The following is a 26,236-nucleotide window of genomic DNA, read 5'->3' on the forward strand; positions in this document are numbered from 1 at the left end:
ATCGAGAGTGTTCCTACCTCTGAGGAAGGTAAAAGCCATCAAGGAATTAATCCTACTGGTTCTAAGCAAGAAAGAACCGACTATTCGCCTATGTATGAGGTTACTAGGCAAGATGGTGGCCACGTTCGAGGCGGTACCATACGCCCAGAGCCACACTCGCATCCTACAGGCAGCCATCCTGTCAGCATGGAGCAGAAGGCCACAGGCCTTGGATATCCCGTTGCCGCTCTTATCAAGAGTCCGACAAAGTCTGTGTTGGTGGTTAGACCCTCAGAATCTACTGAAGGGGAAGTCTTTCAGCCCAGTGGCTTGGAAGATAGTGACCACAGACGCCAGCCTGACGGGCTGGGGAGCAATTTTGGATGGTTGCACTCGCCAAGGTACTTGGGCAAAGCCAGAGAAGCAGTTGCCCATCAACATCTTGGAGCTCAGAGCTGCTCGACTAGCCCTCAGGGCTTGGACGTCAAAATTGCAGGGGTTCCCGGTGAGAATTCAATCAGACAATGCCACGGCCGTGGCATACATAAATCACCAAGGGGGAACCAGGAGTCAAGCCGCTCAGAGAGAGGTGAGCTTGATTCTCCTATGGGCAGAGGCGCATGTGCCCTGCATATCGGCAATATTCATTCCAGGAGTGGACAACTTTCAGGCGGACTTCTTAAGCCGCCAGACTCTATGGCCGGGGGAATGGTCTCTGCATCCACAAGTCTTTCAAGCACTCTGCCAAAGATGGGGAGTGCCGGACGTGGATATCATGGCATCGAGACTCAACAAGAAACTAGACAGGTTCATATCCCGCTCAAGGGATCCGATGGCCTGCGGAACCGATGCGTTGGTTTGCCCTTGGCATCAGTTCAAACTTCTTTATGCGTTTCCCCCGCTCCAGTTACTACCCCGCCTGCTGCGCAGGATCCGGGTGGAACACATACCAGTCATCCTGGTAGCTCCAGCATGGCCCAGAAGGGCATGGTACTCACTCATCCTAAAGATGGTAGTGGGAGACCCTTGGACTCTTCCTCTACGGCCAGACCTGCTATCGCAAGGTCCGATCCTCCACCCTGCCTTACGGCATCTAAATTTGACGGCCTGGAAGCTGAATCCCTGATTCTCAGGGGTAGAGGTCTGTCTCAGAAAGTAGTCTCTACCCTAATCAGAGCCAGGAAACCGGTCTCTAGGGTGATTTATTACAGGGTCTGGAAGGCCTATGTAGGCTGGTGTGAGTCCAAGCGATGGCTTTCTCGCAAATTTACCATCGATAGAGTATTAAGTTTTCTCCAGCTAGGAGTGGATAAAGGATTGGCATTAAGCACAATCAAAGGACAGATTTCTGCTCTGTCAGTGTGGTTTCAGCGGCCGCTGGCCACCCACTCGCTGGTTAAGACCTTCCTTCAAGGGGTCTTACGTATTAGACCTCCAGTTAAATCCCCGCTTTGTCCGTGGGATTTAAATCTTGTTCTGTCAAGTTTACAGAAACAACCGTTTGAGCCGTTGGCTGAAATTCCTTTGGTTCTACTGACAAGGAAGTTAGTAATTTTGGTTGCCATAGTTTCCGCAAGAAGAGTTTCGGAGCTAGCGGCCTTATCCTGTAAGGAACCATATCTTGTTTTTCATAAGGACGGGGTCGTTCTCCGCCCTCATCCTTCCTTCCTACCGAAGGTCATATCCAGTTTTCATTTGAACCAGGATTTGGTATTACCATCCTTCTTCCCTAAACCTACTTCCAGAAAGGAAGGGTTGCTGCATACCTTGGATATTGTCAGGGCCATGAAGGCCTATCTTAAAGCTACAAAGAAGATCCGGAAAACAGATGTGCTGTTCATTCTACCGGATGGGCCCAAGAAGGGGCAGGCAGCTGCAAAGTCCACCATTTCTAGGTGGATTAAGCAATTAATCACTCAGGCCTACGGCTTGAAAGGGTTGCCTCCTCCAGTATCATTAAAGGCTCATTCTACTAGAGCCATGGGCGCCTCCTGGGCAGCACACCACCAGATCTCTATGGCTCAAGTTTGCAAGGCGGCAACCTGGTCTTCTGTCCACACGTTTACAAAATTCTACAAGTTGGACGTAAGAAGGAATACTGATACTGCCTTCGGGCAGGCAGTGCTGCAGGCTGCAGTTTGAGACCCTCGGATTCCGGGGGCTCCTCTTTTTTGAGTTAAATTTAAAATTTAAAATTATTTTTCTCAACTAAGTTGGATTTATTATGATTTGAGTATATCTCTAAATTAAATCCTTTTGTCTTGGAGATGTTCTCCCTCCCCTCATTGTAAGCATTGCTTTGGGACATCCCATATAGTAATGAATGCCGCTCTGTGTCCCGTGATGTACGATAAAGAAAAAGAGATTTTTAATACAGCTTACCTGTAAAATCTTTTTCTTGGAGTACATCACGGGACACAGAGCTCCCACCCCTCTTTTTTGAGGACCATTTTGGGAGGCATACTGCTTGCTACAAAACTGAGGTACTCCTCCTATGGGAGGGGGTTATATAGGGAGGGGCATTTCCTGTTTGAGATTGCCAGTGTCCATCACCTGAAGGTACTCCATATAACCCATATAGTAATGAATGCCGCTCTGTGTCCCGTGATGTACTCCAAGAAAAAGATTTTACAGGTAAGCTGTATTAAAAATCTCTTTTTTATAAAAAAAAATTTTCACTACTAATGGCGGCGATCAGCGTTTTTTTTTTCGTGACGGCGACATTATGGCGGACACTTCGGACAATTTTGACACATTTTTGGGACCATTGTCATTTTCACAGCAAAAAATGCATTTAAATTGCATTGTTTATTGTGAAAATGACAGTTGCAGTTTGGGAGTTAACCACAGGGGGCGCTGTAAGAGTTAGGGTTCACCTAGTGTGTGTTTACAACTGTAGGGGGGTGTGGCTGTAGGACTGACGTCATCGATCGAGTCTCCCTATAAAAGGGATGACACGATCGATACGCTGCCACAGTGAAGCACGGGGAAGCCGTGTTTACATACGTCTCTCCCCGTTCTTCAGCTCCGGGGAGCGATCGCGACGGAGCGGCTATAAACGTACAGCCGCGCCCTCGTCCCGGATCGCTCCCCGCGGGTATCCGATCGCCGCATGTAGCGGGGGGGGGGGGTCCCGATCGGACCCGCGGAAAGGCGGGGACGTACATGTACGCCCATATGCCTGTACGTGCCATTCTGTGGACGTACATGTACATGCGGCGGTCGGCAACCGGTAAAAGGGGTTGTAAAGGTTGGATTTAAAAAAAAAAAAAAAAAAAAAACACGGCATACTTATCGCCACTGTACAGTTTGTTCTGCACAGAGTGGCGCTAATCCTCCTGTTCTGGGGTCCCACGGCGGCTGTTTCAGCTCCTCCCCGCTAAAGATAACCTCCTCTGGGAAGCTCTTTCCTGAGGGGGTTGGTTGGTGGGCGCTCTCCCATGTCATACAGTTGGCGTCCATAGCCGCCGAATGTATGACTCGGTCCCGCCCCCTGGCGGCCACGTCATTGGATTTGATTGACAGCAGCGGGAGCAGAGCCAATGGCTGCGCTGCTATCAATCTATCCAATCGACAGCCAGACTCCGTGGAGAAGGGGACGCGCGCACAGCAGGTGAACAGGCTCAGGTAAGTAAAACGGGGGGGCTGGGGGGCTTGTGACAGCTAGGTGTTTTTTTTTCACCTTTAAAGTGGAGTTCCACCCATAAATATAACATTACATCAGTAGTTTTAAAAAATGTCATTAGTCCTTTACGATTTTTTTTTTTTTTTTTTTTTTTTTGATGCCTTCAAAGTGTTGTTGCTAGGCAGAATAGTTAATCTTCCCTCTTCCTGCAACCTAGGTGCTTAAGCTTCCTGACCTACACCGCACAGACTCCTGGGAATGTAGTGGGTGTAACTTTCCAGGAATCTGTGCACTCCCCAGTCTCAAAGAATCATGTGACTTGGACAGTACAGGTGCTGAAACCTGATCTGACACTGCTTGTGCAGCACTGAGCATGTGCGAGATTTGCAAGGCTGAAATCCAGGAAGTCATACAGTCTGGCTTCATGATGCCCACACTTAAGATGGCCCCAGTCAATTTCTATTTTATAAAGTGTCTAAATGCTGTAACAACAAAACGGACCTTAGTTTACAGACTAACTTTACTAGAATACATTAAGCTTGTGTATTACAGGGGTATTTATATTTAAAAAGTGAAATGGTGGCCGGAACTCCGCTTTAAAGGGGTTGTAAATGTACAATTTTTTTTCCTAAATAGCTTCCTTTAGCTTCACTTACCTCATCCTTCCATTTTGCTTTTAAATGTCCTTATTTCTTCTGAGAAATCCTCACTTCCTGTTCTTCTGTCTGTAACTCCACACAGTAATGCAAGGCTTTCTCCCTGATGTGGAGTGTCGTGCTCACCCCCTCCCTTGGACTACAGGAGAGTCAGGACGCCCACTAACACACAGCTCCTTTCTCTATCTGCAACGAAAAGAGCGTCTTGACTCTCCTGTAGTCCAAGGGAGCGGGCGAGCAGGACACTCCACACAAGGGAGAAAGCCTTGCATTACTGTGTGGAGTTACAGACAGAAGAACAGGAAGTGAGGATTTCTCAGAAGAAATAAGAACATTTAAAAGCAAAATGGAAGGATGAGGTAAGTGAAGGAGGACTGCACTGAGGTAAAGGAAGCTATTTAGGGAAAAAATTGTACCTTTACAACCCCTTTTAATGCATAGAATGCATTAAGGTGAAAAAACACGAACCTTTAACAACCACTTTAACTCATTGTTGGCTTTGTTAGTCAAAATTCAGCCATTGATGCAGAACGTTCTGGATGGAGTTTGGAAGGGTTGGATCCATTGTCCCAATTTTTTTTTTTGCGGTTTGTGTTCTCATTGCGATATTTACCTTCACTTCTTCCTTACTACGTGACTTGGGTCCCAATGGGGACACAAGTGGGGGGGAAAAAAAAACTGGTCCGATGACCCTTCCGCAGATAGCGGGGCTAGTAATACAAAGACCTTGTTTGTCTGCTCTTTGGTTATTATAGGTTAGGGATATGCAATTAGTGGACCTCCCAGCTGTTGCAGAACTACAAGTCCCATGAGGCATAGCAAGACTCTGACAGCCATGAGCATGACACCCAGAGGAAGAGGCATGATGGGACTTGTAGTTTTGCAACAGCTGGAGGTCCGCTAATTGCAAATCTCTGTTCTAGGTAATGTAGAGTGCAGGAGGCTAGGCGATGCTCCAAAGTTGGTGGGTCTGGTTATACAAGAACTTGGTTTGTGTGCTCTATGGTTATTGGTAATGTAGCGTCCAGGTGGCACTATGGCAAGAAGGAAGGAAATGCCTCATAGTGAGGCCTGGTTATACACTGATCTGGTATGTCTGCTGTATAGAGGGCAGCCGTCACCATAACAGGAGGGCAGCCGATGTTCCTCAGATGGCGTCTGGTAATACAAGGACCTGGTTTGTATTGGGTAATGTACAGTGCCAGCGTCCCCTTAGCAGGAGGGCAGGCGATGTTCCTCGGATGGCGTCTGGTAATACAAGGACCTGGTTTCTAGTTGTATTGGGTAATGTACAGTGCCAGCGTCACCTTAGCAGGAGGGCAGCCGATGTTCTCATATTGGGTCCGGTTATACATACAAGTACCTGGTTTGTCTGCTTTATGGTTATTCTTGGTAAAGTAGACTGCAGGTGGCACTATGGCTAGAGGAAAATTGATGCTTCAGATGGGTTCTGGTTATACAATGTCCTGGTTTGCTCTATGGCTATGTAGAGAGCTGGTATCGCTATGGCAGGAGGGCAAGCAATGTTTCTCAGCTGGAGGTCTGGTTATTCATGTACCTGTTTTCTAAATTTGTTTTTATTTTCCGCATAAAAACTTTTACATACATTACAGAAACATTTATAGAATTAGAAACCATTCTCAAATACAATGTAGAGGTGCCCTTCACTGGTAATAGATGCATTTCAGTTCCTGGAGGTGGCATTGAGAGAGGGTACTGTTCTCTGCCCTGATTTCATTTTCTACACAGGTATGGGAACCGCGGCCATAACCAGCCGTGTATCCACGAGGGCTCCCGAAGATGCTTCATCACCTCTCAGAATCATGGCTACGCCGTTGACCCCAAAACCTTACCAGAAGGCTGGTCACCGCTCTTTACCAATGCCAATGATGAGTCCAATGAGGGCATCATTCACGACTCCAAACCGTTCTTCAGGTGGGTGAAGCTTCTTTCTTTAATGGCTGCTAATGGAGTCTTGCAGTTTCCTGTGTTGTAGTCATGTGACCTTCTTGAGCAGAAATTCATTATGGGGGTCTCCTGGTTTGCTCTTCCAGTGTGCAGTTCCACCCTGAGCACCGTGCTGGCCCCATGGACTTGGTGTGTCTGTTTGACGTCTTCTTGGACACCGTGCGGGATATAAAGGCTGGCAAAGTGGGAGGAGTCACAGGTGAGTGCCCATCATGGCGGGAGGAAGGGGACCACCAATATAGCAAACATGATTACAGCTGTCTGTCTTCTGCTCTCTCCTCCAGTGAAGCAGCGGCTGGATGATCTCCTCACATACAAAGACTCTCCCAGCGAGTCGGAGGTGATTGCCTGCAGACCTCGTAAAGTGCTGATCCTGGGCTCCGGGGGGCTCTCTATCGGCCAGGCCGGGGAGTTTGACTACTCTGGATCCCAGGTAACGTCTCCAATAGGAAACCTTTCCAGAGAGCCATGCAGGCTGCTATTGCTACTTCTTAAATACTAATTTCTTGGCGGCCATGTTTACCTCCATGTTTGCCTTGTATGTGAGTAAGGCAGGGTTTGACAAATTTGCTTGGAATCTAGGAGCCAGCTAAAAAAGTTAGGAGCCAGAAAACGCACCCCGTCCCGACGAGCTCGCGCGCAGAAGCGAACACATACGTGAGCAGCGCCCGCATATGTAAATGGTGTTCAAACCACACATGTGAGGTATCGCCGCGATTGGTAGAGCGAGAGCAATAATTCTAGCCCAAGACCTCCTCTTGTCACTCAAAACATGCAACCTGTAGATTTTTTTTAAACGTCGCCTATGAAGATTTTAAAGGGTAAAAGTTTGTCGGCATTCCACGAGCGGGTGCAATTTTGAAGCGTGACATGTTGGGTATGAATTTACTCGGCGTAACATTATCTTTCATAATATTAAAAAAAATGGGGATAACTTTACTGTTGTCTTATTTTTTAATTAAAAAAATGTTTTATTTTTTTCCCAAAAAAGTGCGCTTGTAAGACCGCTGTGCAAATACGGCGTGACAGAAAGTATTGCAATGATCGCCATTTTATTCTCTAGGGTGTTAGGATAAAAAATATATATAATGTGTGGGGGTTCTAATTAGAGGGAAGAAGATGGCAGTGAAAAATGACATTAGAATTGCTGTTTAAAGCGGAGGTTCACCCAAAAATCCACTTTTTCACATTAGCTCCAGCATACTGCTAACATCTGCAGTATGCTGTTTTTTTTATTTTTTTTGTAATTATCGTTACATGAGCCCTTGTTTACTGGCTCCGAGCGGGGAATCCTGCGGAGAATGGGCGTTTCTAAGCGAAGAGGAGTTGATTGACGGCTGCTAAGGCACGTCACCCCTTCCGAAAATACACAAAGTCACACTCGGGCGTTTACGGCGCCTGCCGTGTAGAGCTGACTGCGCAGGCGCCGTAAACACCCGAGTGTGACTTTGGGTATTTTCGGAAAGGCATGACGCGCTTTAGCAGCCCGTCAATCAACTCCTCTTTGCTTAGGAACGCCTCTACCTGGAAGTAATCCCCCGCTCGGAGCCGGATAACAACGGCTCGTATAACGATAAGTCCAAAAAAAAAAATAAAAAAATAAACGGCATACTGCAGATGTTAGCAGTATGCTGGAGGCATATAGCTAATGTCAGAATGTTTATTTTTGGGTGAACCCCCGCTTTAACTTGTAATGCTTAACTTGTAATACCAACAGCCACCACCAGATGGCGCCAGCTCACACATCTGGTGGTAATAACTTGTAATGCCAACGGCTCACCACCAGATGGCCCACCTTCCAAGCCAAGTCGCCAGGACACCATTTCTAGTCGCCATGGCGACCTGGCGCCCCCGGGATTTGTCGAGCCCTGGAGTAAGGATGTCTGATATTCTAGATGGGCATTATGGGGGACCCGGTTGGTCAGGGGTACTAGCCAGGCAACAGATATCCTTCAGAAGGCCATTGACAGTGGCAGCTCCCATGTGTGTCTGTAAGGAAAGTGTAACGAAACGTCCCACGGTCCGCTTCCTCCCAGTCTGAATATAGATAATCAGATAGTCCAACCGCTGACAATGACAAACAAGACTATGCTTGATTGCTGAACATGGACTGTTTGTTAGAACCAGAATACAGTCTTTTTTTATAAACTTTTAACACAAGGGGGTGGATAACGAGGTCGGGCTGACTCCTGGATACAGGATGGCACAGGGTGACTTGGACATAAGAGGTGCATGGGGAGCTGAAACAAGAGTTTCCCAACCTTTCCAAGAGGTTCTGTGTTCCATGGGCCCTCCGTCGCAGGAACATTTGCTGTAAATGGTCACTTCCAATGGCTGAGCACCCTCAGTCTCTAGTTTGGTAGACTGAGGGCATTGTAAATGTGTCTTTAGTCACCACAAAGAGGTGGGTGGAGGATGGGGAATCAAAATTGTATGGATGGGATGAGCAATGTTGTATCCGTAGGAGAGAAAAGAGGTGAAGGATGACAGGTGGACACTTTGCATTTCAAAAATGATTGTGCAAAATATTGTCTGACCCTTAAATATAAGATTGGCATTTCTTACTGCATTCCGGACCCCCTCTGTGGTTGCACATTAGAGAGCTAACTAATTCACCTCTGACAGTACCCTGGTTGTTGGGTGCAAAGCCTTGTGGGTTGGTGGGTGTAGAGCTGTGGTTGCAGTCAGGGCATCCTGTTTCGAGGTGGTTGTGGGGCCGGGGTCCCCTGGTTGGTGGGTGCAGAGCCAGTTGGGTCGGTGAGTGCAGTGCTGTGATGCCCTAGTTGGCAATGGCTGCAGAGCTGGGAGTGCACCATGGATGGTAGTAGCTGCAAAGCCAGTATGACACCCTTGTTTGCATTCATTGCAGGGTGCACTGGTTGGTCTGTGCAAAGCCAGTTGGATCGGTGTGTGGTGTGCTGGGATGCCCTGGTTAGCAATAGCTGCAGAGCTGGTGGGCACCATGGATGGCAGTAGTTGTAAAGCTAGTGGGACACCCCTGTTTGCATCCATTGCAGACCCAGGGTGCACTGGTTGGTGGGTGCAGAGCCAGTTGGGTCAGTGAGTGGTGTGCTGGGATGCCCTAGTTGGCAATAGCTGCAGAGCTGGGGGGCACCATGGATGGCAGTAGTTGTAAAGCCGGTGTGTGGGACATCCTAGTTGGTATTGTTTGCAGAGTTGGGGTGCCCTGGTTGGCAATAGTTGCAGATCCAGTTGGGTTGGTGAGTGCAGTGCTGGTGTGCCCTGGTAGGCAATAGCCAACCACGGATGACAGTAGTTGCAAAGCCAGTGGGACACCCTGATTGGCTGTGGTTGCTGCAGGTCACTGATTGGTGGGTGCTGCGGAACGTGTGGATAACCCAGTCTTGGTATATTTGGCCTACGCACTTGGTGGGTTTGTAAATACAGTGTCGGGGACACCCTGGTTGATGGTGTCTGCAGGGCTGGAATGCCCTAATTGCAAAGTCGGCAGGGCGCCTTGGTTGGCAGTGTTGGCAGCGCTAGGGTGCCCTGACTGGTGGCTGCAAAGCTTAGGTGGGTTTGTTAGTGCAGTGCCTGGGTACCCTGGTTGGTGGTGGTTGCAGAGCAGGGGCACCGTGATTGGTGGCTGCATAGCTAGGTGGGTTTATTGGTGCAGTGCCTGGATGCCCTGGTTGGTGGTGGGTTGACATATAGAATAAATATTTCAGCACCTCTTTTAGCCTTGAATCCACATCTAATTTTTATGATTTTTTTTTTCTTTTCTTTAATTGCTTGTGACCTGACATCGGCTGACTTCCCACAATCCTCTTCTCTGTCCAGGCCATTAAAGCGCTGAAAGAGGAAAACATCCAGACTGTGCTGATAAACTCCAACATTGCCACGGTGCAGACCTCCAAGGGGCTTGCGGACAAGGTGTACTTTCTGCCGATCACGGCGGAGTATGTAACACAGGTGGGTGTGATCAGAAACCAAGGTACTGGCGACTTTGTTCCTGTTGGTCACCACTGACCCTTCTACTTCCTTTTACAGGTGATAAAGTGCGAGAGGCCAGATGGCATTCTCCTAACATTTGGCGGTCAGACGGCTCTGAACTGTGGGGTGGAGCTGACGAAACGCGGGGTGCTGGAGAAGTACAATGTGCGTGTCCTGGGCACCCCGGTGAAGTCCATTGAGATGACTGAAGACCGGAAGATCTTTGTGGAGAAGATGGAGGAGATTGGGGAACATGTGGCACCAAGCGAGGCCGCCTCCTCGTTGGAGCAGGTAATGAAGTGCTTGGTATGGGGGGGGCAGGGGGTCACTGCCCTATGGAGGCTCAGTATTGCCTCCCAATGTTCTCAGGCTATTCTTACTTGGGTGATAACAACTTGACTCCAATGACCACTTTTTGTAATTTTGATTTTTTACCCCTCCTTTTTCCTCGTTAGGCTCAGGCTGCCGCGGAGCGTCTGGGGTACCCGGTCTTGGTACGTTCGGCCTACGCGCTTGGTGGGCTGGGCTCTGGCTTCGCCAACACAAGGGAGGAGCTAACGTCCCTGGTGTGCCAGGCATTCGCCCACACCACGCAGGTCCTGGTGGACAAATCGCTAAAGGGATGGAAGGAGATTGAGTATGAGGTGGTGAGAGACGCCTATAACAACTGCATAACGGTAAGTAGACCTTTGTACATCGCCGATCTTGTTGGATGTGGAGCTTTTGGATTGGAAGGTGTCAGAGTTAAGGCTCTGTTTGTCTATCTCTCTCTGGCCCCAGGTGTGCAACATGGAGAACGTGGACCCTCTGGGTATCCACACCGGGGAGTCCATAGTGGTGGCGCCCAGCCAGACACTGAATGACTACGAGTACAACATGCTACGCAACACTGCAATCAAAGTGATCCAGCACCTGGGCATTGTGGGAGAGTGCAACATCCAGTATGCCCTGAACCCGCACTCTGAGCAGGTAAAGGACTAACGCGGTATCCTGGAATAGACGTGTTCTAGGCGGCCCAGGCGTTTTATAGGGTAGTGGAGCGGCATGGCAATCTTTTATTTGCAGAGTCACATGGAGCCTCCCTTAGCTTGGATGTGTCACCTGTTCATATTCTGTTCTTCGCAGTATTACATCATCGAGGTGAACGCGCGACTCTCCCGCAGCTCGGCCCTGGCAAGCAAGGCCACCGGATACCCCTTGGCATATGTGGCAGCCAAACTGGCATTGGGGATCCCTCTTCCAGTTCTCAGGTATGTCCTCTACTAGCTCCCCATCAGTCTTGAAATTTGGGTGCTGCTGTAAATCCACCACATGACCACAGTACACCTTTTTCTTAAGTTCTCAAGCACATTTTTTCCCCGCAGTGATGACTTTAACCACTTAAAGACCGGACCAATATGCTGCTAAATGACCCAAGGGGTTTTTACAATTCGGCACTGCGTCGCTTCAACAGACAATTGCGCGGTCGTGCGACGTGGCTCCCAAACTAAATTGGCGTCCTTTTTTCCCCACAAATAGAGCTTTCTTTTGGTGGTATTTGATCACCTCTGCGGTTTCTATTTTTTGCGCTATAAACAAAAATAGAGCGACAATTTTGAAAAAAATGCAATATTTTTTACTCTTTGCTATAATAAATATCCCCCAAAAACATATAAACATTTTTTTCCCTCAGTTTAGGCCGATACGTATTCTTCTACCTATTTTTGGTAAAAAAAATCGCAATAAGCGTTTATCGATTGGTTTGCACAAAATTTATAGCGTTTACAAAATAGGGGATAGTTTTTATTATTTTTTTTTTTTTTTTTACTACTAATGGCGGCGATCAGCTTTTTTTTTTTTTTTTTTTTTTTTTTTTTTTCTCTTGACTGCGGCATTATGGCGGACACTTCGGACAATTTTGACACATTTTTGGGACCATTGTCATTTTCACAGCAAAAAAAGCATTTTAAATTGCATTGTTTATTGTGAAAATGACAGTTGCAGTTTGGGAGTTAACCACAGGGGGCGCTGTAGGAGTTAGGGTTCACCTAGTGTGTGTTTACAACTGTAGGGGGGTGTGGCTGTAGGTCTGACATCGATCGAGTCTCCCTATAAAAGGGATCACTCGATCGATGCAGCCGCCACAGTGAAGCACGGGGAAGCCGTGTTTACATACAGCTCTCCCCGTTCTTCAGCTCCGGGGAGCGATCGCGACGGAGCGGCTATAAACGAATAGCTGCGCCGTCGTCCCTGATCGCTCCCCGCGGGAATCCGACCCACGTCTAGGCAGGTACGCCAATGTGCCTGTACTAGCCATTTGCCGACGTATATGTACATGCGGCGTTCGGGAAATGGTTAACGTTGCAGGAGAGACCTAAAACTGTGATCGTGTGTGTTCCTAGTTCAGTTCCTGTTAAACTAGAAAATGAGTCGAAATAATCATAGTAGCCATAATTGGTTATTGGGGGGCAACACTGGGTCTGGGCATGTAAGCTTCAGCAACCTCTGGTATACGAAAGATTTTTTTATCTCCTGCATGTTGAACCCCCGTCCTAGCTTTCCAGTACAGCGGAACCTCGGATTGCGAGTAACGCGGTTAACGAGCGTTTCTCAATACGAGCACTGTATTTTTAAAAAGCCTGACTCGGTTTGAGAGTGTCTCGCAAAACGAGCAGGATTCAAGCCACAGCGGTGTGCAGTACCGCGTTTGGCCTGAGGTGGAGGGGGGGGGCGCCGGAGCCGACCGGCGCTGAGCGGAGCCGTTTGGAAATGCTTGTGAAGACTTGGAAATACTCCCAAGCCTTGCCGAGGTCAGCCGAGCTGCCCTCGGGCCTTTCCGTGTGTTTGCAAGGCTCTCCGGCGCCCCTCCAAACCTCTGGCCACATGCGGTATTGCATGCCATTGAAGTCAATGCGGAACAAATTGTTTTAGTTTCCATTGACTTCAATGGGGAAACTCGCTTTGATATGCGAGTGCTTTGGATTACGAGCATTCTCCTGGAACGGATTATGCTTGTAATCCGAGGTTCCACTGTAGCTGTTCCTGTTTTTGCCTACAGTCCTTCCTGCTTATACCCAACTGATCCTTCATCTCATTTGGGTTGGTGTCCACTGACCAATGTACAGAATGAAATATGAACTGTCATTTTGAATGAAAATGCCAAGTCTAATTCTGGTTTTCCTGGTTTGAGTACCGTATCTATCGGCGTATACCGCGCACCTTTTTGCCCTGAAAATCAGGGCAAAATCGTTGGTGCGCTATACCCGGTTTCCTGCGCCGAGTTTGAATACTGCGCCAACATATATCGAGCGCAGTACACTCGTGTATAGTCGGCCAGTCTCGGCTCCTCTCGCGCCGACGTCCTGGATGTACAGGACGTCAGCGCGAGAGTAGCTGAGCCTGCCCGACCATACACGAGTGTACTGCACTCTGTATATGTCGGCGCAGTATTCAAACTCGGCGCGGGGAGGACGCCGGACCCGACGAAGAGGACACCCGAACCCGACGCGCAAGACACCAAAACTGTAAGTACAAAAAATCTCTTTTCCACAGGAATTTCAGGCAACTTTAGGGGTGTGCACTATACGCGGGAGCGCGCTATACCCCAATAAATACGGTAGTTCAGGCCCAGAATAACCAGGCAAGCTTGCATTTTCGTAAGTTTCCCCGATCTCCTCCATCTTCCGGTATTCCATCATCTCCGTGGACTTCACCGGGGGTGCCCAGGACATGCACATTGTACTTCTCCTCCAGGACCCCACTTATCTTCTAAGTCTTGTTTCTCTCCTCCATCCTTTTTTGTAGAAACTCTGTCACCAACTCCACCACAGCCAACTTTGAGCCCAGCTTGGATTACTGCGTGGTGAAGGTCCCCCGCTGGGATCTTAGTAAATTCCTCCGAGTCAGCACCAAGATCGGCAGCTCAATGAAGAGCGTGGGTAAGTACATGGGTTGGTGGTGATGTCTTGGCATATTCTAGAGATCTCCCTCACTTCCTCCATGCTTTTGGTTGGACCCCGCAGAAATAAATCCACCCTACAATGGCCACCATCGCTAAACCTCCTTTTTACAAATTGCCAGGTGACTGGATATCATGTTGATCCTCTGCCTTCCATCCTTCACTGACCTGGACTTCTGATCTCGCTTGATGCTTTCGTGTCCTAGGTCTGTGGATGGATTGAAGCCCAAGGATGGCAGCCATGCATTTTAGGAAGAGGTTCCGTAGCGGTGGTCTCCATATTTTTTCCATGGCTGGTTTTCCATTGATATGTCATTGTTCTGTCTCTCCAATCTAAGCGTTGAAAGTGTGATCTTCGTAACTTAGTTGTGTTGAGATGTCGATCACCCCAATCTTATTTGGCTAAACAGACAGTTAGCTAGATTCAGAGAGGTTTACGCCGTCGTAACTCTGAATCGGCGCCGTTGTACATTTAAGTGTATTCTGAAATTGAGATACACTTAAATGTAGCTAAGATACGACGGCCTGCGCCGTCATATCTTGGCTGTCTAGTTCCGCCGGCCGCTAGGGGAGTGAACGCTGATTTATGCCTAGAATGCGTAAATTAGCGAGTTACGCCTATTCACGAATGTACGCTTGCCCGTCGCAGTGAAGATACGCCGTTTACGTAAGGCGTTTTCAGGCGTAAAGTTAGTCGAACAAAAAGCCAATGTTAAAGCGGTGGTTCACCCTTAGAGGGCATTTTTTAGGCTTAGATGGATGCTCGTTTTTACTAGGGGAATCGGCTATTTGTTTTAAAATATGAGCTGTACTTACCTGTTTACGAGATGCATCCTCTCCGTCGCTTCCGGGTATGGGCTGCGGGACTGGGCGTTCCTTCTTGATTGACAGTCTTTCGAGAGGCTTCCGACGGTCGCATCCATCGCGTCACGATTTTCCGAAAGAAGCCGAACGTCGGTGCGCAGGCGCAGTATAGAGCCGCACCGACGTTCGGCTTCTTTCGGCTACGAGTGACGCGATGGATGCGACCGTCGGAAGCCTCTCGGAAGACTGTCACTCAAGAAGGAACGCCCGCTCCCGAAGACCCATACCCGGAAGCGACAGAGAGGATGCAGCTCGAAAACGGGTAAGTACGGATCATATTTTAATACAAATAGCCGATTCCCCTAGACCGAACGAGCAGGAAGCTAAGGGGAAAAAAAAAAAAAAAAATGGTTGAACTCCCGCTTTAAGTATGGACGTCGTTCCCGCGTCGAATTTTCAAAATTTTACGTTGTTTGCGTAAGTCGTCCGTGAATGGGGCTGGACCTAATTTACGGTCACGTCGAAACCAATAAGTCCTTGCGGCGTACTTTGGAGCAATGCACACTGGGATATGTCCACGGATGGCACATGCGCCGTTCGTAAAAAAAAAAAACGCCAATCACGATTCATTTACATAAAACAAACCCCCCTATTCCTCATTTGAATTAGGCGCACTTAGGCCGGCCCATTTACACTACGCCGCCGTAACTTAGGACGCAAGTGCTTTGTGAATACATCACTTGCCTCACTAACTTACAGCGGCGTAGCGTAAATACGATACGCCGGGTAAAAAATACGCCGCCCTACGTGAATCCAGCTAAGTGACTCGATTCGGACAACACCTTGTTTATCTTGTGAAGTTCAATCCATAAACTGTGAGGATATTGCAACATTAAACATTGGATAGGTCAAAAGATCATAATGTGATCCAGTCCAGACATGTGCAGACGCATTACTGGGAGAAATGAACAAAGGGTGGGGCTAACTATACAGGATAAGCTGAGATACAGGAAGGGGAGGGACCAGGAGCAGAATAATGCATACAATATTTAAAGGCATTTTACAAAGCATGGGAAACATGACACTCATGGTCCATGCCTCTACTGTTCCAGGGGAAGTCATGTCGGTGGGACGCAATTTCGAGGAAGCTTTCCAGAAGGCGCTGCGCATGGTGGATGAGAACTGCGTGGGGTTCGACCACACGTTGAAAGCGGAGTCTGATGAGGTAAGCGTGGTCACCAGATTTGAGGGAATTTTCGAAGTTGCGTTGGCAGCAGCAGGTTTATCACTGTCCTTGTCCTTCAGGAGCTGGAGACCCCCACGGACAAGCGGATATTTGTGCTGGCAGCAGCGCTGCGGGCCGGCTACACCATCGATCGCCTGTACGAACTGACGAAGATCGACCGCTGGTTCCTCCACAAGATGAAGAACATCACCGACCATTTATCCACACTGGAGTCCTACCAGGGCGACACCGCCATGACCCGGGATGTCCTGCTCCGTGCCAAACAGCTGGGCTTCTCCGACAAGCAGGTGGCAATGGCTGTGCAGAGGTGAGGGCTTTGATGCCATCTTCTGCCTATTTGGCATACTTGCCTCTCCGGTGTCTTGTTTTCTCCTACAGCTCCTCTATTCTCTGTAATAGAAGAGGTAATATACTCCAATCTCTGGTCCCTCATGTCCCCTACCTCCCCTCTATTCCCTGTAACAGAAGAGGTATTATACTCCCGTGTCCAGTGTCTCCTACTTCTTCTTCATTTTCTTTATTATAAGAGGTGTTGTATGCATTTCTGGTGCCCCATGTCTCCTACCTTCTCGGCTGTTTTCTGTAATAGAGGTTTTCTATTCCCCTCTCCGGTTTTCTACTCCCCTCTCCGGTGTCCAGTGTCTTCTACTTCTCTGTTCCCTGTAATAGTCATTTTACTCCCCTCTGGTGTTCAGTGTCTCCTACTTCTCCTTCATTATCTTTATTATAAGAGGTGTTGTATGCATTTCTGGTGCCCCATGTCTCCTACTGTTCCCTGTGATTGAGGTGTTCTACTCCCCTTCTCCGGTGTACAGTGTCTCCTATATCTTTTCCATTTCCTGTAATAGAGGTATTCTACTCCCCTCTCCAGTGTCTCCTACTTCTCTATTTCCTGTAATAGAGGTATTCTCCCCTCCCTGGTGTCCAGTGTTTTCTACGTCTCTGTTCCCTGTAATAGAGGTATTCTGCTCCCTTCTCCCCTCTCCAGTGTCTCCTACTTCTCCCCTCTCCAGTGTCTCCTACTTCTCCCCTCTCCAGTGTCTCCTACTTCTCCCCTCTCCAGTGTCTCCTACTTCTCCCCTCTCCAGTGTCTCCTACTTCTCCCCTCTCCAGTGTCTCCTACTTCTCCCCTCTCCAGTGTCTCCTACTTCTCCCCTCTCCAGTGTCTCCTACTTCTCCCCTCTCCAGTGTCTCCTACTTCTCCCCTCTCCAGTGTCTCCTACTTCTCCCCTCTCCAGTGTCTCCTACTTCTCCCCTCTCCAGTGTCTCCTACTTCTCCCCTCTCCAGTGTCTCCTACTTCTCCCCTCTCCAGTGTCTCCTACTTCTCCATTGCCTGTATTATAAATATTATACTCCCCTCTCTGTTCCCTGTAATAGAGGTATTCTACTCTCCTCTGAGGTATCCCATGTCGTCTACTATTTCTCTTGTCCCTGTAATCGAAGAGGTGATATGCTCGCCTCTCTTGCGTCCATATCCCCCACCTCATCTCTGTTCCAGTGCTGCAGCCTCTGCTGTTGTCTGTTAAGCATTTAATTCTTGCAGATGTGTTGGATGTCTGTGTCCCCCGCTGTGCACTGTGGTTCCTTCCTCTGACCTTTTTGAGTTACTGCTGATTCCTGTGGATGAAGTAGGGGACCAAGGGAGGGAACCACGGCTCTCATCAGCTCTGGCATCAAGAACGCCTGGAAGTGTTGAATGAAGACACCGCCGAGGGTTGCAGTCCTGGACTTGAGGGAAAATAGGACACTATGGGGAGTTTGGAGGTCTTCTATTGCAGGGATTTTTTATTTATTTTTTTTACAATATACATGGCTGGTTTCAAATCTTTGCCGATTGGTTGCTTAACCACTTAAGCCCGGACCATTTTGCAGCTAAATGCCCAGGCCAGGTTTTGCCATTCGGCACTGCGTCGCTTTAACAGACAATTGCGCGGTCGTGCGACGTGGCTCCCAAACAAAATTGGCGTCCTTTTTTTCCCCACAAATAGAGCTTTCTTTTGGTGGTATTTTATCACCTCTGCAGTTTTTATTTTTTGCGCTATAAACAAAAATAGAGCGACAATTTTGAAAAAAATGCAAATTTTTAACTTTTTGCTATAATAAATATCCCCCAAAAACATATATAAAAATGTTTTTTTTTTTCCTCAGTTTATGCCGATACGTATTCTTCTACCTATTTTTGGTTAAAAAAAATCGCAATAAGCTTTTATCGATTGGTTTGCGCTAAATTTATAGCGTTTACAAAATAGGGGATAGTTTTATTGCATTTTTATTCATTTTTTTTTTATTTTTTTTACTACTATTGGCAGCGATTTTTTTCGTGACTGCGACAATATGGCGGACAATAATGACACATTTTTGGGACCATTGTCATCTTCACAGCAAAAAATGCATTTAAATTGCATTGTTTATTGTGAAAATGACAGTTGCAGTTTGGGAGTTAACCACAGGGGGCGCTGTAGGAGTTAGGGTACACCTAGTGTGTGTTTACAACTGTAGGGGGGTGTGGCTGTAGGACTGACGTCATCGATCGAGTCTCCCTATAAAAGGGATCACTCGATCGATACGCCGCCACAGTGAAGCACGGGGAAGCCGTGTTTACATATGGCTCTCCCCGTTCTTCAGCTCCGGGGAGCGATCGCGATGGGGCGGCTATAAACGAATAGCCGCGCCGTCGTCCCGGATCGCTCCCCGAGGGAAGCCGCACGCAGCGGGGGGGGGTCCCGATCGGACCCCCCACCCGCTAGAAGGAAGGGACATATATATACGCCCATCTGCCTGTCCGTGCCATTTTGCGGACGTATATAGTCTTGTGGCGGGCGTTAAGGGGTTAATGTGTGGCCAGATCTGGTGGAAGATGATGAAGGGGTCTCGGTATGTAATGTGTAGGGTAGTTCAGATAGTTTGGACTTCGGCATGGTATAACCTGGATATTTTTCTCCCTCCATTCACAGCACGGAGCTCGCCGTCCGGAAGTTGCGTCAGGAATGGCAGATCCTTCCGGTAGTGAAGCAGATTGACACGGTGGCCGCCGAGTGGCCGGCACAGACCAATTACCTGTACCTGACCTACAACGGCATACAGCACGACCTGTCATTCGAGGAGCCACACGTCATGGTGATCGGCTCAGGCGTCTACCGCATCGGCAGCAGCGTGGAGTTCGACTGGTGTGCGGTGGGCTGTATACAGGAATTGCGCAAGGTGAGAAGCAGAGCTGCCTGGGGGGTCTGTATAATTTTCTAGAATGCTCCTCTGGGGTGGGGCCTAATGGTGACCTTTCTGTTGTCTGCCCAATCTGCTTACTAAAGCACCACTCCTCCAGACTGACATCTACCCATCAAGGCGTTTTGATATTTGCATAACTCCTCCCATGGGCCAGGGCTGAGTACTGAGGCAGGAAGCTATATACAGCTCCCTGCTGGCACCTCCCACGAGCTATGATCTGCCTGAATTGCACAGAGGCCCAGTAATGATGCTGGCTCTAAAATAAATTTATCATGCAAATCTAAAGGTTTTAAGTGTTCAATAAGTAGGAAAAAAATACCTATTGATCCTGTCTGGAATCTCCAATCCACTTCCTGTGCTCTCTCCCTGCTCTGCACCCTTATCAGTTACATTGGCCCAGATTCAAGTAGCAATTGCGCCTGTGTAACCATAGGTTACACAGCGCAATTGCTTACTTGCCCCGGCGTTACGAATGCTCCTGATTCAGGAACATCGTAACGCCGACTGCAGCCTAAAATCTGCGTGGCATAAGGCTCTTATGCCACGCATATCTAGGCTGCATTCTTGCGATGACCGCTAGGGGGCGCTCCCATTGTGGTCAGCTTATAGTATGCAAATTGCATACTAACACCGATTCACAATGTTGCGCAGGCCCTGCGTACGCAATTTACGTCGTTTCCGTACGGCGTGTTTAGCGTAAGGCTGCCCCTTCTAATAGCAGGGGCAGCCAATGCTAAAGTATACCCGTCGTTTCCGCGTTGCGAATTTTACGTAATTTGCGTAAGTGATTCGTGAATGGCGCTGGACGCCGTTCACTTTGAAGCAAATGACGTCCTTGCGACGTCATTTGCCGCAATGCACGTCGGGAAAGTTTCCCGATGGAGCATGCGCTCTACGCTCGGCGCGGGAGCGCACCTAATTTAAATGATTCCCGCCCCTACGGGATCATTTACATTAGGCGCCCTTACGCAGGGCAAGTTTACACAGCGCACACGCAATTTACGGAGCTACTGCTCTGTGAATCGTGGGTAGCGCAGTAAATTTGCGGGGGCGCAGGGCAAAAACGCTGCCCTGCGCCTCCGTAAATAAGGGGCAAATCTACCTGAATCCGGGCCATTGTTCCCATTTTTTTTTTTTTTTCCCCTCTTTTGTTTCAATACATTTTTGATTTCTGTTTTTCGCAGATGGGCTTCAAGACGATTATGGTGAATTATAACCCGGAGACTGTCAGCACTGACTACGACATGTGCAACAGGCTCTACTTTGACGAGATCTCCTTCGAGGTGAGTGTCGGGGAGGGTCCTTTTTAAAGGACACCTGTTCTCTAAGGAGGACACACAAAGCCATTGTTCAATTTATTAAATAGAGTTAAAGCTGGGTTATGGACTGGTGGTCCCAGAATAAACCCCCTGAGGAAGCCACATTGGCGAAACATGTAGAGATAAGACATTCTCCGGTGACCACCACTTTTTTTAACTTTGGGAAACCAGCGTTCCAACATATGCTCGGATAACCAATTTTAATCGAACCTCTCCTGTATTTGTCAATACTAATATAATAAATATTTTATATGCATTTTGTTCATATGTACCGCTACAATCCCATTCTCCTTTCCTTGCCATTAACCTAAACCGGGATGAGGTGCGTACTCTTTTAGAATCACTCGGATCCTTTCTACCTTAAATATAAGCAGCTGATTCTACAAGCAAATCTTAAAGGCTGCTTTTAGAAAAAAATGGATCTTGTCTCGCACCCCTCCTGCCTTATTGATTCTTAACTAGTTACCGACCGCCCACCGTCATTCTACGTCGGCACTTTAAAGATGAATATCTCGGTAACGGCAGCAGCTGCTGCCACAACCGAGATATTCATCTCTTCAGTGGGCGGCCGTGTAAACGATAACGGCGGTCTCCGCGGCGGATTCGCCGCAAGATCGCCGTTATCGGTGGCGGGAGAGGCTCCCGCCGCTCTCCCGCGCCCTCCGCCGCTTACCGGAGCCGGCGGTAGCGGCGGAGGAGTTCGGGGACCGTTCGGCAGCTGAGCGGGGTTACGAATGAAGGAAAAATCTCCTTCACCCGTCCCCATAGCTCTGCTGGGCGGAAGTGACGTCAAAACGTCAGTCCCGCCCAGCCTCTTAAAGCAACATTTTTTTTTTTTTTTGTCATTTGAAAAAATGACATTTTCAAATTTGTTTATTTTTTTTTGCATTTAAGCCCAAATATGAGATCTGAGGTCTTTTTGACCCCAGATCTCATATTTAAGAGGACCTGTCATGCTTTTTTCTATTACAATGGATGTTTACATTCCTTGTAATAGGAATAAAAGTGATAATTTTTTTTTTATTTTTTTTACTTCAGTGTTAAAAATTGTAAAATAAATAAAAATAAATACGAAAACCCCCCAAAATTTTTTAAAGCGCCCCGTCCCGACGAGCTCGCACGCATACGCGAGTAGCGCCCGCATATGAAAACGGTGTTCAAACCACACAAGTGAGGTATCACCGCGATCTTTAGAGCGAGAGCAATAATTCTAGCCCTAGACCTCCTCTGTAACTCAAAAAATGCAACCTGTAGAATTTTTTAAACGTCGCCTATCGAGATTTTTAAGGGTAAAAGTTTGACGCCATGCCACGAGCGGGCGCAATTTGTAAGCGTGACATGTTGGGTATCATTTTACTCGGCGTAACATTATCTTTCACAATATGTAAAAAAATTGGGCCAAATTTATTGTTGTCTTATTTTTTTAATTTAAAAAAGTGATTTTTTTCCCCAAAAAAAGTGCGCTTGTAAGACCGCTGCGCAAATACGGTGAGACAAAAAGTATTGCAATGACTGCCATTTTATTCTCTAGGGTGTTAGAAAAAAATATATATAATGTTTGGGGGTTTTAAGTAATTTTATAGCAAAAAAAAATGTTTTAGTCTCGTAAACACCGAATCTGAAAAACAGGCTCGGGGCTAAAGTGGTTAATGCGATGAGTGGTTTTGTCGACCAATGAGATGGTAGAACAAAGCTTGGTTTGTGTGTGTGTGGGGGGGGAGTGGAATTTTGGACTCAATGTTTTCTTAAAATCAGCGGGGATACAGAAGACCATCTGGTGCTTTGAGGGGAAGGGATATGTAAATTTAAGAGGTGCAGGTGATGACCCCTTTGGCATGCGGTTGGCTCTTGTACCTACGGCTCCTGTCCTCTCTTCCAGGTGGTGATGGACATTTATGAGCTGGAGAACCCAGAGGGGATCATCTTGTCCATGGGAGGCCAGCTACCCAACAACATAGCCATGTCCCTGCACCGACAGCAGTGCCGCGTCCTGGGCACCTCGCCTGACTCCATTGACTCTGCTGAAAACCGCTTCAAGTTTTCCCGCCTGCTGGACACCATTGGGATCAGCCAACCGCAGTGGAGGGAGCTGTCTGATATGAAGGTATGCCAGGGTTTCTCTGCCCTCCTCTGGAATAGGGAGGTACACTGGAGTGTGCTCTGTGGGCCTTTGGGATAAGGGGGTACACATGGTCTGCTCTGCCTGACTCTGTGATAAGGAGGATGTACTGGGCCTTGAATATGCCCTTTCCCCATATGCTATAAGGGGGAGTATGCTGGGACTACTCTGGCTGCCTCTGAGATGAGGGGCGTCTGCTCTGCCCGCCTCAAGATAAAAAGGGGTGGGGGGTGGATATTGCTAGGTCTGCTCTGCCAACCTTTGAGATAGGGGGTGATATACAGGGTCTGTGTCCTCCTCGTGGATAAGGGGGGTATGCAAGGTCTGCTCTGCCTGCCTCCAAAATAAAAGGGAGGGGGGTTATGCTGGGTCTGCTCTGCCCACCTTTGGAATAGGGGGTGGTATACAGGGTCTTTGTCCTCCTCTGGGATAAGGGGGGGTATGCAAGGTCTGCTCTGCCCGCCTCCGAGATAAGGGGGGGTAGGCTGGGTCTGCTCTGCCTGCGTGATAACGGGGGGAGGGGCTTAGGCTGGGTCTGCTCTGCCAGCCTTTGAGATAGGGGGTGGTATACAGGGTCTTTGTCCTCCTAGTGGATAAGGGGGGTATGAAAGGTCTGCTCTGCCCGCCTCCGAGATGAGGGGGTGTAGGCTGGGGTCTGCTCTTCCCGCCTCCAAAATAAAAGGGGGGGGGGTTTTGCTGGGTCTGCTCTGCCCACCTTTGGGATAGGGGGTGGTATACAGGGTCTTTGTCCTCAGGGATAAAGGGGGTATGCAAGGTCTGCTCTGCCCGCCTCCGAGATAAGGGGGGGGGGATAGACTAGGTCTGCTCTGCCTGCCTCAGGGATAAGGGGGCTTATGCTGGGTCTGGCTCACCCCCTTTGCCTTCCCGTTTTTCCATATGCCTACTCTTCCTCAATCCCCCCCCTCACTCGCCTTTTTGTCTCTCTCTCTTTTTTCTCCAGTGTGCTCTGCAGTTCTGTAACTCTGTGGGGTTCCCCTGCGTGGTGCGCCCGTCCTACGTTCTTAGCGGGGCTGCCATGAACGTCGCGCATTGTGACGAAGATCTGGAGAAAGTTCTTAGCAACGCCGTGGCCGTGTCCAAAGAACATCCCGTGGTCATCTCCAAATACATCCAGGAAGCCAAGGTCAGTCTGTGATGATCAATAAAACACCCTCTGACCTCACTTGATGAAAACCGTAATACTCACAGCAAGAAGTAATAATGAAGTTTTGGCGCTCGGGATAATGTATCTGCTGTAAACTATTCTCGAGTATTTGGATAATGCACAAGAAATGAATAACTTCTAAAGTGTCTGCTGTAAGAGCCTTACTTTATAGAGAAGGGGTGTCAAACTTAATTTCATCGTGGGCCGCATCAGCATTATGATTGCCCTCAAAAGGGCCGTTTGTATCTGCAAGATTAGATGTCCAGCGCATCCCCCTCCCCTTACATTAGATGTCACGAGCCACCTTGCTATCAGAAGTTGAGTCCCTTACATCAGTGCACCCCTCTTTCCTTATGCTGCTGGAAAGAAGATGGACGCATTGCTTGAAAGTAGGGGACTGGAGTAGGACCAGAGGAGGGCTGGAGCTCTCCTGCAGCTGCAGGAGAGGTGTGAGGGCCACATGAAATGGCCTGGAGGGCCGGATTCGGCCCGTGCGCCTCGTGTTTGACACCTGTGTTATAGAGGAATACTCGAACACCCATCATTACCAGCTCTATCTTTTGTATTTTATTCTGTAGACTCCCTGATGAATAAGCTGGGTCATTTGCATTGGCCACTTTGATATTTTAATGAAGCCTTTGTATTTTGTAGAATGTTAATCTTGTGTATGTCCCCCCCCCCCCCCCCCCAGGAGATAGACGTGGATGCTGTGGCCTGTGACGGGGTGGTGGTGGCCATTGCCATCTGTGAGCATGTTGAGAATGCTGGAGTCCACTCTGGAGATGCCACACTGGTCACCCCTCCTCAGGACATCACCCCCAAAACCCTGGAGAGGATCAAAGCCATCGTCCATGCGATTGGACTGGAGCTCCAGGTCACCGGACCCTTCAACCTGCAGCTCATTGCCAAGGTAAGAGTGCCGACCCATTTCACCACTATGACCTCATTTACCATCAACCCTGCCTGTCTGCTTGTAAGCCCTCACATGATCGGCTTATTAAAGTGAACCTGGCGCCTCAAGGAGCCCCAGCCTCATGCAGGTTTTTTAAAGTTCTAAATCCAAAAATGATTCCACTTTGTGGTATGGTTTCTCTGCAGCGATCATCAATCCTACATTTCAATGATTTCCAGGTCTGGGTGGAAAGAAGGGTGAAGAATAATTGAGTAGCCACATGGAGAGAAAAAATTTCTATGTGGGTTTAGGACTTGAGGGGCAGATTCACAGAGAAATGCCCAGGCGCAGCGTATCGGAGATACGCTACGCCGCCGTATCTTACCTGGCTCTAAGTCGAATCCAGGAAGATTTTGCGCCGTAAGTTACGGCGGCGTAGTGTATCTCTCGGCGCGTATTTTAAATTGGGCGGGTAGGGGGCGTGATTCATATAAATGAAGCGCGTCCCCGCGCCGATTGAACTGCGCATGCTCCGTTTCTAATTTTCCCGCCGTGCTTTGCGCGAAATGACTTCGCAACAATGTCATTTTTAGAACTTCGACGTGACTTGCGTCCATTTAAATTTCGACGCAGGAACGACAGCCATACTTTAACATGGCAAGTCTATCTATACGCCACAAAATAGCAGCTTTTAACTATATGCCGGAAAAAGCCGACTAGAGACGACGTAAGAGAATGCGACGGCCGCGCGTACGTTCGTGGATCGTCGGAAAAAGCTCATTTGCATACCCGACGCTGAAAACTACGCAAACTCCACCCAGCGGGCGCCGAAGTATTGCATCTACGATCTGAAGGCGTACGAAGCCGTACGCCTGTCGGATCTTACCCAAATGCCGTCGTATCTTGGTTTGAGGATTCAAACTAAAGATACGCCGGTGTACTTTCAAATTTCCCGCGTCGTATCAGTAGATACGCCGGCGTACTTGCTCTGTGAATCTACCCCTGAATGTCTAACACATGGTCATGGTGTGCTTGATGTGCTCTCGGCCTCCCATGATGCAATGAGCCATTTATTGGATGCCAAGATGGTAGATTTGGACAGGAAGTCACGAGCTCTGGATTGTCCCAAGTTTTTTATAGTTGGGTTACTTGACCACACAAGACCTTTGTCCACTTGTCGACTTCAGGTCATTCACTCCTCCACTCTCTCTTTTCCCCTCATTGCTTATTTCCACATTGCAATCCAATATCTCCCATCTATCATCATGCATGCTATCACTCGAACACGGTGATGGTGAACCTTGGCACCCCAGATGTTTTGGAACTACGTTTCCCATGATGCTCAA

At 48.4% G+C, this 26,236-nt stretch overlaps 1 protein-coding gene across 2 annotated transcripts in view; it reads left to right on the plus strand.

The window, feature by feature from the left end:
• Window positions 1-26,236, plus strand: part of CAD (carbamoyl-phosphate synthetase 2, aspartate transcarbamylase, and dihydroorotase) — a 94,769-nt gene that overhangs the window by 35,901 nt on the left and 32,632 nt on the right. For both annotated transcript variants that reach the window (XM_040348007.1, XM_040348008.1), the window contains exons 7-22: window positions 6,010-6,195; window positions 6,315-6,427; window positions 6,513-6,661; window positions 10,030-10,161; window positions 10,240-10,473; window positions 10,638-10,859; window positions 10,963-11,151; window positions 11,308-11,432; window positions 13,966-14,099; window positions 16,036-16,148; window positions 16,229-16,476; window positions 19,125-19,371; window positions 20,580-20,678; window positions 22,594-22,818; window positions 23,795-23,977; window positions 24,690-24,908. In XM_040348007.1, the coding sequence (XP_040203941.1) occupies window positions 6,010-6,195; window positions 6,315-6,427; window positions 6,513-6,661; window positions 10,030-10,161; window positions 10,240-10,473; window positions 10,638-10,859; window positions 10,963-11,151; window positions 11,308-11,432; window positions 13,966-14,099; window positions 16,036-16,148; window positions 16,229-16,476; window positions 19,125-19,371; window positions 20,580-20,678; window positions 22,594-22,818; window positions 23,795-23,977; window positions 24,690-24,908 (2,818 nt within the window). The remainder of the gene's footprint in view (window positions 1-6,009; window positions 6,196-6,314; window positions 6,428-6,512; window positions 6,662-10,029; window positions 10,162-10,239; window positions 10,474-10,637; window positions 10,860-10,962; window positions 11,152-11,307; window positions 11,433-13,965; window positions 14,100-16,035; window positions 16,149-16,228; window positions 16,477-19,124; window positions 19,372-20,579; window positions 20,679-22,593; window positions 22,819-23,794; window positions 23,978-24,689; window positions 24,909-26,236) is intronic.

The sequence above is a fragment of the Rana temporaria genome, chromosome 4 (genome assembly GCF_905171775.1).
Source record: "Rana temporaria chromosome 4, aRanTem1.1, whole genome shotgun sequence".
Taxonomy (NCBI): domain Eukaryota; kingdom Metazoa; phylum Chordata; class Amphibia; order Anura; family Ranidae; genus Rana; species Rana temporaria.